The sequence below is a fragment of the Tachypleus tridentatus genome, chromosome 6, assembly GCF_004210375.1.
Source record: "Tachypleus tridentatus isolate NWPU-2018 chromosome 6, ASM421037v1, whole genome shotgun sequence".
Taxonomy (NCBI): domain Eukaryota; kingdom Metazoa; phylum Arthropoda; class Merostomata; order Xiphosura; family Limulidae; genus Tachypleus; species Tachypleus tridentatus.
The window spans coordinates 166276125-166291834 of NC_134830.1; the positions used below are offsets into that span (position 1 = coordinate 166276125).

Here is a 15710-nt window from a genome sequence, read left to right on the forward strand (position 1 = left end):
TAGCTTTTCAGTTGAATTTTTTATTAACTGGTTCGCCATCGCTAAAATATTTCATTCAGTTAAATAAACTTTTTTCTCCTTTTTTATACGGGCCTGGCATCGCCTAGCGCGTTAAGGCGTGCGCTTCGTAATCTGAGGGTCGCGGGTTCGCGCCTAAGTCGCGCCAAACATGCTCACCCTCCCAGCCGTGGGGGCGTTATAATGTGACGGTCAATCCCACTATTCGTTGGTAAAAGAGTAGCCCAAGAGTTGGCGGTGGGTGGTGATGACTAGCTGCCTTCCCTCTAGTCTTACACTGCTAAATTAGGGACGGCTAGCACAGATAGCCCTCGAGTAGCTTTGTGTGAAATTCCAAAAACAAACAAAACAAACAATTCATGGAAATAATAAAAGAATAAAGGAAGCTCACATTTCCTCATTCGCATAATTAGTATATATACGTAATTTGTTTGATATCTCGTCTCCTAGTGGGAAAACGGTAAATCTACGGATTTATGACGTCAAATAAGATAGCCCAATAGGAGCCTTGCTCCATAAACAATCAAATCAATTCACATTGAGACAGTACTTTGATGAGAAACGCGCTCTGATTGTCCGCTGGAAAACAATGAAAGACGGTAGATACGGACATTGAGTATGTACTACTAAGACACATTTAAAAATGCGTATTATTGAAATATAAAAACTCATAGCGGTCAGTTAATTCGTACAACAGAAACAATAAAAATTCATGGTATATCCATTCGATACATATTTGATAAGAGATTTTGCGTTGTTATTTACCTAACCTTCATTCAATATGTGTTGTATTAGACTATTTTGTATAATATTTTGCTATTCTTATGATAATCTGTGGAGTTTGTAGTATATCCTAATTTCACATGTCAACGTATTACGTACAAATAAAGAACGCATTTGTATTTTAAATACATTGTAATGCTTTGAAGGAAAGCTGCAAGTCCTAGTTTACGAACTATAATAACTTTAAAATAATTTCATGCCTACACCCTTGTGCAAATTATTTGAAACAAGACGGAAAATTAAAATTTTTTCATTTTTTTGTGTTTTATTTCTGAGAATCCAAAAATTACTCGCAAATTAATGCATGATATGACCGCCTTTATTTTTCAGAAGATCATTAATCTACTTTGACATCGAGTCCACGAGTTGACTGCAATCTTTACTAATTTTTATATCGCGGTACCACATCTCAGTTATGGCCTCAATTAGCTTATCTTTCGTAGTACAGTCTTTCCCCGAAGTCTTTCTTTACAAATCGCCCAAAGATTTTCAATAGGATTTAAGTCCGCAGAGTTTCCAAGCCAGTCCAGCACCTTTATTCGTGTTGTAGTCATAAAATTCTTCACAAGTTTCGATGTGTGACATGGAACCAGATCTTGCTGAAAAATGCCAGATCCATCTGGAAATCTCTTTTTCAATTCTGGAACGACTCTTCTTTGCAAAACTTCGATGTACTGTGGTCCTCGCATCATAACTTCTACAATATGTAAGCCACCGACGCCACAGTAGCTGAAAAATCCCCAAAACATCTTCTTCAAGAGATGTTTTACGAATTGATTGATGCGAGATTCTCGAAGTTTCTCATCTGAAGATTTGCGAACATGCAGACTTCTTTGACCCTGTACAAAGGAATGAGTGTCGTCACTAAATAACGCCTTCCTCCATTGTTGTTACGTCCAGTTCTTGTATTTCAGACCCCGTTGATACCGTCTTTTCTTCATTGAGTTGGAAAGTTGTTTTTTGACTGGTCTCCTTGCCCTTCTAACGCAATTTCGAATCACGTAATATTTTTCAAAATTTCGTCATATATTCTAAAAATATGTCGACCGTACTGCAAAATACAGCTAATGACGCCGCCTGAGTGAAAAAATAACTATTAAAGGAAATCAGCGGGTCCAGCGAGTGTACACCAGTCGCCATGCTGAAAATATTGTAAAATGACCATTTGTTTCAATTAATTTGCACAAGGGTGTATATATAAACCCAACGTTCAAAACCGGAACTGTTCTTTGACATTCAAAAGAGTTCTGTTCGTTACCTCACAAAACCAATCACGAACTAACCATAAAATACAAAATCGATACTGTTATTTGACATCGAAAAGTGATTTGCTAATTACCCGAAAAATACAGCCACCAACCAGCCAGAAAGTACAAACTCGTTTACAAGATTTCGTGTTTACTTCAGAACGTGTGCTGAATTAGTGGCAACGTACAATTCACTTCCTCGCAATTCGGAGCATTTTGTAGAATGTTAACTTACATATACACGCAGATACACTATTAACTTATATATAAACTGTTAATTTCGTTTAATACGTCGCTAATACTTGTTTTTCATTTAATAAAACACAATATATTATTATTTTAGAATGAGAATTATTTGTTTTGAATTGCGTTAGCCGTCCCTAATTTAGCAGTGTAAGACAAGAGAAGAGGGAAGGCAGCTAGTCATCACCACCCACCGCCAACTATTGGGCTATTCTTTTACCAACGAATAATGGGATTGACTGTCACATTATAACTCCCCTACAGCTGAAAAGGCAAGCATGCTTGGTGTGAAGGGATTTCGAACCCGCAACTCTCGGATTACGAGGCGAGTGCTTTAACCACCTGACAATGTTTAGAATAAGATATTAGTATGTAACTAAATTAAAAATATTTGTTTCACATTTTAATTATTCTTCAGAAATACAAATTAATTGCCTTAGATGCGAAACCGCTGTCACTTGACCCTGAATTGCAGAATAATAATAATAAATTAGTTTTTATTTTCTCTTTAACATGTTTTTCAAAACTTAAACTGCGTTTTGCTGTAACAAAGATTAAGCTATATTTTCAGATACAAATGTTTGCAGCGTTCAGTGGAGGGTTCAAGGATAAGTTTTTGTGTCTTATCCACACTATCAAACGAGCCACTGTCTGGCTGCAATGAAAGACAAGCCTTTTATCTGCTATCCCTAATACATAGTTTATTACTTACTGTGTGTGCTTCTGCTTGGCCTTGAGCTCCGCCCACAAAGCGGGTTTTACAGATGTACCCAAGTTTCGGCGATTTCGTTTTAAACATCAAAAAATTTCACGAAAAAATGACATACGAATATTTATCAGCAAAGCCGAAGAAGATTGAATGGTGTAATGTGCAAAACGAAAATTGATATTTAATGTAACAATTCAAGTAAGCAAGCATTAGATATGATGCAGTACATTTTGCAAAATGTTAATAACTTTTACCTACAAACAAACTTTAAATATTAGACTTCTTGATTTCTTGTCTCGAAATTAACATTTTATTACTTAGAACCAAAATAACTAATAGAACGTGATCTTATGGTATTTTTAAAAGAACGCACTTCTAATTTGTTTATAACTGAAAAACACTATGAAAACTTCATACTGTTACTTGAGACTTACATTTGGCACGCGCTTTAAAATTCAGTAAAACTCCTGAAAGGCACGACACGGCCAGGTGGTTAAGGCACTCGACTCCTAATCCGAGGGGTGCAGGTTAGAATCCCCGTCGCACCAAACATGTTCGCCCTTTCAGCTCTGAGGGTGTTATAATGTGACGGTCAATCCCACTATTCGTTGGTAAAAGAGTAGCCAATGAGTTGATGGTGGGTGGTGATGGCTAGCTGCCTTCCCTCTAGTCTTATACTGCTAAGATAGGGACGGCTAGTGCAGATAGCCCTCGTGTAGCTTTGAGCGAAATTCAAAGGCAAACAAACATCCATAATTGAAAATTATTGTTTTTAAATGTATAGTAAGAATCGCAGTACAGTAACCCTCGTTCCTCGTTGGTACAGCGGCGAGTCTATGGATTTATAAGGTTACAGCCAGAGTTCGATTCTCCTCGGTGGACTCCACAAATAGCAAAATGTGGCTTGGCCATAAGAAAAACACACACACAGAACAAAGCTATTAATGATGAATATTATATGACGGTAATTTTGTTCTTTGCTTTAAATCAGAAAATAAACATATTTTTTTTATATGAGCTCAGAATTAACTGTACCAAAAATGGAAAGAAGTGTCTGAATCAGTTTTCCTGCTTAATTTACTTTAAAGAGAACACGTTATAATAGTTTAACTACTTATTTAGTTCTGTTGTAATACTTGTGGGAAATAGTCATCACAACACAGTTAACGTCATCTGGAATATGGAAGAAACGTAAAATAATACTCTATTTATAACGTTTTGTATTGGGAAAAAATATTTTCTAAACAAACAGTGTTAATGTCTATTTTAATGTACAGTTCATTATATAACAAAAATTATTTTTGTCCATTTCCTTGCATTAACTATCTCGTAAGAACATTATTGAGTGAACATAGCTATTAAACAACCATCTGAGAAATATATTTTTCATTATCTATTGTTTAGTTTTAATTCCAATCGTAGAAGTGCACCGATATTTTTTTTTTTTTTTGTTAAAATTTTCGGCTGAGTACTTGTAACAAGAAATCTCGTGCTGACCTCATGCATCACGTGCTTAATGCTTGTAGCATTTTAACTCTCACTTTCTTAGACTTGCATGAAATAATACCTACAACGTACTCTTCACATCATTCAGGTGTCTCAAACGAGAGGTCTTTCAGGCGCCACTTTAAGACTTCTTTTTATACCTCATCTGATTGGACAGAATTGGCGGGAATGGTTACTGTTCTGCAATACGTAGAGTCCAGCCAACAGCTACAAAGCCATGTCGCTATATATATCCCTTACAAGAGGGCGTTGCCATCGTAATTTAGAGTCGCAGGTGAAATGCGTTCATGTGTTGCGCCGTGTCATGCTACAGGTGTTGTTGAAAGAGAAGGATATTAGAAAACGTCGTTGGAAAACATGATTTAATCTTGAAAGATTTATTAAATAAATTATAATGGTAGACGTTAGTTAGAATTTATAAGTTTCATGTAAGTTGATCGACTGAGTTGGTTGAATATGAAAAATTGCCTTCAGGATAAGACTTCTTTGCACCCTTCTCTAAGGAAGTGAAGCCAAATATAGGGGTATACGTCCCTAATCTCACTGAAATCATAGTTAACGTGTAAGTACTAAGTTTTGCTTAACCTTATACAAGTGTTGTCGGTTAAGACTTTTAATTTTTCGGTTAAATCATTAATTACAGTCATTTTTCTACTTGAAGATTCTCATATTTACGTTGTTCGTTTGTGCAGTACGTATCGACGAATAAGTTGTGAATAATTTTACCCACTTGCTGTCTTAGCACACGGCAAAATTAATCGTTTTATGGTTCGTTGTTTTGCTATCATTATTGATACAATTAGGGTTAACAAAAATCTTTATCTGTCTCTAAGAGAGCTATAGATTTTTGTTAACCCTAATTGTATCTTTAAGGTAGTAAGCAGAGAAACCCACGAACAAATTTACAGATTCTTCATAAAATCAAGTAATACTTAAGTATACAACTTCCTTAATCATTTGTAGATTTGTACATGTGACAATAAGTGTATACTTTCTCTTTTTTGTGCTTCTCAGTTTTATACTTTAACTTATGATTGGTGCCTTTATTATACTGTAAGTTTGTTTTTTAATTTCGCGCAAAGCTACTCGAAGGCGATCTGCGCTAGCCGTCCCTAATTTAGCAGTGTAAGACTAGAGGGAAGGCAACTAGTCATCACCACCCACCGCTAACTCTTGAAGTGCTCTTTTACCAACAAATAGTGAGATTGACCGCACATTATAACGATCCCACTGCTGAAAGGGCGAACATGTTTGGTTTGAAGGGGATTCTAACCCGCGACCCTCAGATCACGAGTGAAGCGGCCTAACAATTTCGCCATGTGGTCCGGCATGGCCAATTGGGTTAAGGCGTTCGACTCGTGATCATACGCTGCTAAATTAGAGCCGACTAACGCAGATAGCCATCGTGTAGCTTTGCGCGAAATTCCAAAACAAAACCAAAACTTTGCCACGCTGGGCCACTGTTACGTTCATCATTGGTAAACTACTGCTGTATTTGAATGTTTATATACAAATATATAATTGTGAGCTGTGGTATTAAAAACGTTAAAGGCTGTCATGAGGAAACAATGTCGAGTTGTGAAGCGTATTTTAAAAGTAAATCACTAATTCAGTTTTCATACGTACAATGGTAAGAATATTCATGTAGGTGTGAACAAATTCGACGCCAAAAATTTTACCGCTTCAAAAGTGGTTTGCTGAGTTTCTAATAAGATTTAACTGCAAGATCGGTCCAGAGTTTGTTGGTTTGTGTGCGTGTGTGTGTGCGTGTACGACAGAATACATAAACTTAGCAAGCGCAAGGCTTTTACTCCGAGAACCGGTTGCTCTGAAGAATAGGTTATTGTGTTCAAATACAACTAAACAACACTTTAAATAGATTGCGTGTATGCTAGCTGTCCAGAAAACCGGTTATCTGTCTCACCAGAGACAAAGCAATCAGATCTTTGTGATTTTCTTTTGTGTTTCTGATTAGAAACAGATCTCTCTAAGAAAGAGACGGACATTAAAAATTACTGCACGTTTTATTTTATTGGCGTATAGTGGGCAAGTATTCCTCAAGAATATAGATATTAATTTTGGCTCAAAAACCAACCAGTTATACAGACCAGAGCTAAAACCTAAAGTAACCTATGTATCGAGGAATCCATTTCCATGAGGGAAAACTAACCAGAAATATATACAGTGTCAGAAATTAATACACAACGAAACGAAGCCTAAAATAACCTGTATGCATCGAGTCAACAGTTGGGTAATCTAGCTGTTGTTACAGTTATAAGTATACTGTGTTTATGTTTATTTTTTTATTGCAAAGCCACATCGGGCTATGTGCTGAGTCCACTGAAGGGAATCGAACCCCGATTTTAGTGTTGTAAATCCGTAGACTTAGCGCTGTACTAGCGGAGGACCCAGTGGACTGTCATCATAATATTTGTTCAGTCAGCAAGCTGTTTCTGCTTTTTTATACAGATACAGAGGGTGACCTATCTTTCAACATTTAGAAAATTTAACAGAGTGTATGTTGTATTAGTGTTGGTTTCCTTTTAGTCTGGCTTAGCTATTATTATACATTTAACAAATTTGTTTCTAAGCCTAATAGAAAGTAATTGTAAAATTTTACAATTCTACTTATCTTCAGCTAGGATCTGTCTATATGAAAAAGCGCCAGTAAGATCATATTGCTAAAGATATCTTAATTTGTTATTGTTGTTTGATTAGGAAAAAAGTCTCCAACCGACACTATCGTCAGTTTTCGAGACGTCTAACCGACTTGTACTACTGTCTTTCGCTGCTGTGTTTTATTGTATTGTATGCCAAGTCACTAGAGTTTTCTAGTTATCTCTAATGGCTCTAATAATATAGTTTGTAATATAAGAGTTATAGTGAAATAGTTTAATTTGTATGGAGTCTTCGATATGATAGTTATTGCAGTGGAATAATATGGTTTCTATAGAATAAGTAATACGACAGTGTTGTAGTGAAATAATATGGTTTCTATAGAATCTGTAATATGACAGTGTTGTAGTGAAATAATATGGTTTGTATAGAATCTGTAATATGACAGTGTTGTAGTGAAATAATATGGTTTGTATAGAATATGTAATATGACAGTGTTGTAGTGAAATAATATGGTTTGTATAGAATATGTAATATGACAGTGTTGTAGTGAAATAATATGGTTTGTATAGAATCTGTAATATGACAGTGTTGTAGTGAAATAATATGGTTTGTATAGAATATGTAATATGACAGTATTGTAGTGAAATAATATGGTTTGTATATAATCTGTAATGTGACAGTATTGTAGTGAAATAATATGGTTTGTATAGAATCTGTAATATGACAGTATTGTAGTGAAGTAATATGGTTTGTATAGAATCTGTAATATGACAGTGTTGTAGTGAAATAATATGGTTTGTATAGAATCTGTAATATGACAGTATTGTAGTGAAATAATATGGTTTGTATAGAATCTGTAATATGACAGTATTGTAGTGAAATAATATGGTTTGTACAAAATCTGTAATATGACAGTATTGTAGTGAAATAATATGGTTTGTATAGAATCTATAATATGACAGTATTGTAGTGAAGTAATATGGTTTGTATAGAATCTGTAATATGACAGTGTTGTAGTGAAATAATATAGTTTGTATAGAATCTGTAATATGACAGTATTGTAGTGAAATAATATGGTTTGTATAGAATCTCTAATATGACAGTATTGTAGTGAAATAATATGGTTTATATAGAATCTGTAATATGACAGTATTGTAGTGAAGTAACATGGTTTGTATAGAATCTGTAATATGACAGTGTTGTAGTGAAATAATATGGTTTGTATAGAATCTGTAATATGACAGTATTGTAGTGAAATAATATGGTTTGTATAGAATCTGTAATATGACAGTATTGTAGTGAAATAATATGGTTTGTATAGAATCTGTAATATGACAGTATTGTAGTGAAATAATATGGCTTATATAGGATGTAATATGACAATCATTGCAGTAAATTAGAAATAAATACAGGTTATATGTATATTTTGTAGATGTACGTATCTCTTCATAGTAGTCGATATGATAGTTATGCATTTGTACGAGTTTTTACCAACGGTTCGTTACAAAGTTTGACAGTCTTGTCTGTAATTTATTTTATATATTACTAACATTTCTTATGTATGTATTTTAAACTTTGCAGTGACTTTTCAAATTCTCGGGTTTGATCAACTGACAAGATAAATAAAGTATATAAAAATATCTATCTATTTTGTAATTTTAAATTTATTACGCTAATTTCCGTGTAATGTTTTGAAGAAATACATTAAGACAACATGTAGTACTCAACAGTTATCTTCCTTATTGAATCATTAATTCTTAGTAAAAATAATGCCTGAAATTTTCTCTGTATGTAATGTTCACTGAAAGCTTCTCAAATTTCGTTAAGATACGAAGATCATATCGAATCGTTTCAATACAATTGTTTTACGGCTTTAAAATACGATACGAGTATCGTATTGCAACACCTTTTAGATTTCGCAATAAATTCTTTTTAATAAAATATATCCCTCAACCAAAAATCCACTTACTGTTGAATTGGAATTCAACAGTTGTTGTTTGTATATGCCGATATATAACTAAAACTATGTAGTTGTTACTTTGCACGCACTGAAACTTCCGTCGATATACAGGATATCCGGAAGTTATATTAACAAGCGTTAGTGACGTTCTTAGTGCCTTTAAAACTCCTGTAAAGTCAGTAGCATGATAGTTTTGTAGTTTCAGTTAAGTATCGATAGGCAGAACTGCAGAATGTTCTGTTAGAAAACTTCTGAGAATAATTATTATTGAAACACTTTGAATCAGTGTCCTTCTTAGAGTGTCAGTAAGCTGTAAACGAATCAGCAGTGTCTTCAACAAAGGAAAATGTAGTGCATGTTCCCACAACTGACGGCGGATAGTCTTATGCTTTCATCCCTTAAGACTGAAGACTGCAATATCAAAAACGAGTGTCTCATATTAGAAAACAAGCCATTACTGTACCCAAACTATCTTGATTTCGAAAATTAACTTTTTATTTTGTCTTGTGGACAGCGCTACCTCGTGATCTCTGTTCCTAGATAGCATTGGTTAGCTTTCAGCTTTCAGTTGACGTTATAATCGACCAGCAAAGAACTTCTGTTGGTGATCAGTAGTTCTTGTGTAGAAATACTCCAGAGTCCCCGAGGACCGAATATCCCCCCCTCACTTCACTCGCGATACCGTAGTAAACAAAATAACGCTAGTAATAATACTTTGTCTTGTTGGAGAGGGAAGCGACCCATATCAATATAAGAGAAGGAGGCGAGGCTTACTATGTGAAAAAAGTAGATTAAAGGCTAACAGACTGTGTTGGAATTATGGTTTTTCAGGAAAGCGGAAAGGCTCAACACCCAACACTGAAACATATTTTCCGAGGGAAGACGTCAGTCACTAATAGAACAAAGAGGTGAAATTTCTAGAACAAGACAATGTTAGCGACCCAAAACCACGTGTTGCCGCCATGACGGTGCCAAAATTAAATTATCAATAATTCGAAAAATTCCACGTTACTACAGAAGGCTATGGTATATCTACATATCGCAAAACTGCACTTATGTGGTATATCTACATATCGGGAAACTGCACTTATGCAACGACGTACATCTTTCTGGTTCCATTGCCGTTGTAGCCGAAATAAAAGTCTCTGCTCTCTCTCTCTCTCTCTGAAATCACGGGTTCGAATCCCGGTCGCACCAAACATGCTTGCCCTTTTAGCCGTGGGGGCACTATAATGTACAATCAATCCTACTATTCGTTGGTAAAAGAGTAGCTCAAGAGTTGGCGGTGGGTGGTGATGACTAGCTGCCTTCCCTCTAGTCTTGCACTGCTAAATTAGGGACGGCTGGCGCAGATAGCCCTCGTGTAGCTTTGTGCGAAATTCAAAAACAAAGAAAAAGTCTGAAATATTTATTACACAATTTCGTTAACCTCGTTCCCAGACATTCTAAATATGTATCAACGTGTTCTATTCTATTTCTTCTCGTGGAAATGTAGCTAGAATTCTATAATTTACTTACACTGAAAATGTTGATGAATGAATAAGGAACAAATGCGTGTTTTTACTTATACAACATTTTGATGAGCTGCTTTCCAGTTTTATTACTTAAAAAAACTGAGATACCCGTCCTTTGTCCGTGTTATGAACTTACAAAGATATGTCTATAGGAGGATACTATGATAAATAACATAAAAATACTAACTTTCAAAACATTTATTTATAACTTAACATATTATTACACTATTCGTTGTTACCTTACCAAAGGTTTTGTACAGGTTTTAATAACGTAATATGAATATATTTAAAACACTCTATGCACTGTGCAATGGTAAGGGTGACTTTGTAGGAAGAGGTAAGGTCAAAAGTAGTGGCTGTAGGTGTGCGTTCTGTTACCCACTTTCAGCACCCAGCTGTTATTGTTGTTTCACGTTATTAATTAATTGATAGTTACTGACCGCAGAAATGTCTTACGGGATAAAGTTTAAGGTCGTAGGTCAAAGTACGAAGTGGGTTAACTCAAGAAACAACTTTTCACATCAGCATTATGGTGGTTGATGGAGTAAAAACATCAGCTGAGTTTATGTAGTACTCAAGTTGTGACGGCCATTTTTCGTTGTATTTCTTGAAAAAGAGTGCGAGTGAGATATATAAGACATTTTTGTGCCTTATCCCACACTATGTTTTTGTTGTGTTATAGAAAATATAATAATTTGTGTGTGTGTGTGTGTGTAACGACGTGACGCCATCTACGAATGTCATGAACGTTAATTTAAATCAACGATAATAAACGCTCAGTAACAGCAATAATGGAGTTATTGTTTCAAAGTATTCAATGGAATACTAGAAATTGACTGTTACTCTCATAACACAGCCACGGCCCGAAAGTGCGGCACGCGATTTTGCAGTAACGAAAAATTCACAGTCCTGAAAGTAAACCACTAGGCCACGCCCAGTTATATATCGGAAAAGAAAATGTGTCAAAATCATTATTACTGCCTTAAATAACAATATAAAAGGAGAATGTGTTGTTTTGAATTAAGCACAAAGCTACACAATGGGCTATCTGTGCTCTGCCCACCACAGGTATCGAAACCCGACTTTAGACTTCTAAGTCCGCAGACATACCGCTGAGCCACTGGGGGGGGGAGGCAAAGGAGAATAAAACACATCGATACAATTTTTTTTCCAATCGATGAGAGCCGATTATATTGATAATAATGCTGTTGTTATTTACTTACAAAAAAGTTAAACAGCAGTACCCTGATCCGAAACCGTGAAATGTAATTAAACATATTTAAAATGTGAAATAAACACACCCGCGCTGCTTTAAATCACTCACAAAGGAATGGATTTTAAACTATCGAAAACTATTTGAAAACATTTACATGTGACAAGTTTGTTTGTTTTTGAGTTTCGCGCAAAGTTACACGAGGGCTATCTGCGCCACATGTGACAAAAGTAAGTATTAAGAGTAATATATTTTAGATCAGTCATGTTCTGTATGATATAATTTAAGTCTGTGCTAGATCTTTACGTATTTCCATTTCCACATATTTAACCTGAATCTCAGTAAGATAAAATTGCACTAAATCCATCGGACTTCTTATCCTCTCTTACAAATAAGCGCAATCAAATCAAATTATATAAAGTTACTTCTAAGCTTTACTACTGAGTAGCGCTGAAGAGTTTATATGGTTTGGTTTGTTTTGAATTTCGCGCAAAGCTACACGAGGGCTATCTGCGCTAGACGTCCCTAATTTTGCAGTGTAAGACTAGAGGAAAGGCACCTAGTCATCACCACCCACCGCCAACTCTTGGGCAACTCGTTTACCAACGAATAGTGGAATTGACCACCACATTAGAACGCTCCCACGGCTGAAAGGGCGAGCATGTTTGGTGTGACGGAGATTTGAACCCGCGATCCTCGGATTACGAGTCGAGTGCCTTATTCACCTGGCCATGCCGGGCCCTACTTTGCATAGAAAAAAGATAAAAACTGTATTTATTTCATATCTCCACTAGGAGTCGTTAAATAACGTGGTTACGTCTAAAGCGTATCAAATATTTGTTATGCATATCTCTACATTTATTATACCATAAAAATATTTACAACGAAAATGAACAAATAGTTTGACAAATTTGTTCCAGTCTGTGGAATTGTTGTCTTTTGGCGAACAAGTAAAAATATATATCGTGTTTTTAAATAAACTATATTGACTATTACGTTGTTTTGTAAGTTAAAGATCACCCCCTCCCCCCTTCAGAGAAAAACACAAGTAAATATACTGTACTTTTTAATATATTCCACTAAACTTCAGTAAGTTTTCTGAACTTGATGTCATTAACCATAATAAACTGTTATTACCGTGAGATACCAAGAAGCTGTTGGATTTTCTGGAAATTGGAATGTCTGACTTTTTGTCTGTTCTGTAAACGGCATTCCAATGTTGCGTAAAAATCTGGGATAAGTGTGCAAGAGCATGGGCGCCCTGACAGTTCGACAATATTCACATTAACCGAATAAAGTTCACAAATCACAAGGGTGTTTGACCGTTTGGTAGTCGCAGTTGGAGATCATGACCTCTCCAATTTGGGACCGTCCTTACTCGGGTTACTAGTTTCAAGTTACTCTCGGCACAGTAAAGGCTGCCGTCAGTGTTAATTACGTTTACTCCACTGTGGACTTTAACATCTGTTTCCTTCACTTCATTGGCTAATCGTCACAGTTTGAAAGAAACTCAAAATTAGTAATGTGTTTGCTTTTCATCCTAAAGTTAAAACCACAGTGTGTGTGTGTGTATTGCGGGACGTGAAACGCAGAAAGTGAAACCCGAATGTTCTGTATCGCTAAGTGGTCGGTAATATATTGGGTATGTATGCCGAAAATCCCTCATTTGTTTTGTTAAGTTTCGCGAAAAGCTTCTCGAAGTTTATCTGCGCTAGCTGTTCGTAATTTAGAAGTAATGGACTACAGGGAAGGCTGCTTGTCAACACCACCCATCGCTAATTCGCGCACTAACAAAAATAGGAGTAATTGTAACATTATAACGCCTACACGGCTGAAGGACGAGCATGTTCAGTGACAGACTTAGCCAGTGTCCCGCAGAGTGTGTCTTAATTACCAGGCCATGTAAGGCCCTGTGTGGAAAAAAAATACTGATATATATATATATATATATATATTTAACTCTTCAACAGCGGGAATGTTGCAGATAGCAACATCAATTTAAGGGTTAAACGTACAACAGTAATTATTTTCAAGAAAACACTGTTGTGTAAGTGTTACCCTCTAAAACTTTAACTATACGGTGTGAAACAAACTTTCACACAAAACACTTATAGCAAACATAGTTATCTTGTTCTTATTAATATTGTAGATTTTCTTTCCAGTCTGAAAACCAATAATGAAATAAATAGGACCAATTGCTGTTACAACCTGGTCCAAATGGTCCCTTCTCCAGGGCTAGCACCTCTTCCGGCCGAAGGTTCAAGGTTGAAGGTCACCGAACGCAAGATGGATTGCCTGATGAACCCGCGTGACTCGATGTCGTTTGACCACTCCAAAGGTCTTCTCAATATGCCTGGTCAAAATAATTGCTTCCTAAACAGCGCTGTACAGGTAAGAGTTTTTATAAACAAGTTTCATCGTTAAAAACACAAAACAATTTTCACTGTGATGGATAAAAACTATTTTAACTCTTCTTTCGTAGAATATTCAAATCTGATAATAAAAGAACCAGAAAATGACATTAAAAAATCGTTTACAATAACTTCGGGTGGTCTGTCCTGTTCATTTGTTAGATATATTTTTCCCAACCTAACGGGCTCGGCATGACCAGGTGGTTAAGGCACTCAGCCTGTAATTTGAGGGTCACGGGTTCGAATTCCCGTTGCACCAAACATGCTCGTTCTTTTAGCCATGGGGACGTTATAGCGTTACAGCCAATCTCACTATTCGATGGTAAAAGAGTAGCCCAAGAGTTGGCGATGGGTGGTGATTACCAGCTGCCTTCCCTCTAGTCTTACACTGCTAAATTAGGGACGGCTAACGCAGATAGCCCTCGTGTAGCTTTGCGCGAAATTTAACACAAACAAACTAATCCATCCTCTTCTCCCTGATTCTAAGAACACCAACATTCAATTCTCTAGTTATACTAAACGATACTAGGTGTATTTCTGGGCTTATTGACTGCTAAGTTGAAGACGAAATTAAACTGGAATTTCATGATTTGTTTTTACTCCTATTAAAACTAAAAGACCGTTATCAAATAAATCCATTATTTAAAAGCATTTATGCTATTTTTTTTAATTGTTTACTTCTTAATTAAGGAGGACAAGAATTATCGTGTGATTTATAAAATATGCAGTTTTCAGTACCATTAATACTTGAAAACCATGTACTCAAAATTTATATCATTTGTGTAAGAATTAGTGCAAAGTATTCCAAGGTACAGATGGTTTAATTATGTCCTTTTATTTATTTTGTTATTCTGTTATCGTAACTGTAGATGAAAAAGAAACCAAAATTGATTTAGTATTATTAGTCGTAAATCAAATAGGATTTACAGAATTTTGAGGTTTTCAAACTTAGGCTTGACGTAAAAACGAGCCTCAGCCAAAAGGGCATGTAATTTGGCCTTGCAGGTGCCAGGCGAACCTGATGACGTAACTCCTCTATGTTAGAGAATCAAGGTCAAACGCGGGAAGAGAGCTTTATTCAAATAAACCCAGGATACTTGCTTCATGGACTTGACCTCCGCATATTATTTGTCTTTCAGGCAGTACGTACAGGTGAAGCCTTGCATATGCATTTATGTAGCAACACATACATATCTGGGGCTGAGTTCATTGTTTAGCGAATATGATCAAAATAAAATTGAGTATTTTTGGCGTAATGTTTTTTATTCATCTGATTCGTAATTTATGAGATGATCCCTTAGTGGGTGGATGTATACAACACTTAGGTAGAGACAGCATAAAGAACACCTGCGGCGATTTAAGGAGTACTTGGAGAACGGAGTCTGTAAGCCTGTAGACAGAACTTTTTATATATTCTAACTTCCAACTCTAGCAGCCTTCATTCACCACTCTCTGCCGAAGCATAAAAAAATGGCATATGACGAGAT

The 15710-nt window shown here is 35.9% G+C and overlaps 1 protein-coding gene across 5 annotated transcripts in view; it reads left to right on the top strand.

The window, feature by feature from the left end:
• Positions 1 to 15710, top strand: part of LOC143254375 (uncharacterized) — a 57726-nt gene that overhangs the window by 11051 nt on the left and 30965 nt on the right. The window contains exons 1-2 of one of the 5 annotated variants that reach the window (XM_076509456.1): positions 4757 to 5068; positions 13975 to 14203. In XM_076509456.1, the coding sequence (XP_076365571.1) occupies positions 14030 to 14203 (174 nt within the window). In that variant the 5' untranslated portion in view covers positions 4757 to 5068; positions 13975 to 14029. Of the gene's footprint in view, positions 1 to 4756; positions 5069 to 13338; positions 13455 to 13974; positions 14204 to 15710 lie in introns of those variants that run through there. The other 4 variants (XM_076509451.1, XM_076509452.1, XM_076509453.1 and 1 more) reach the window with 4 other exon arrangements.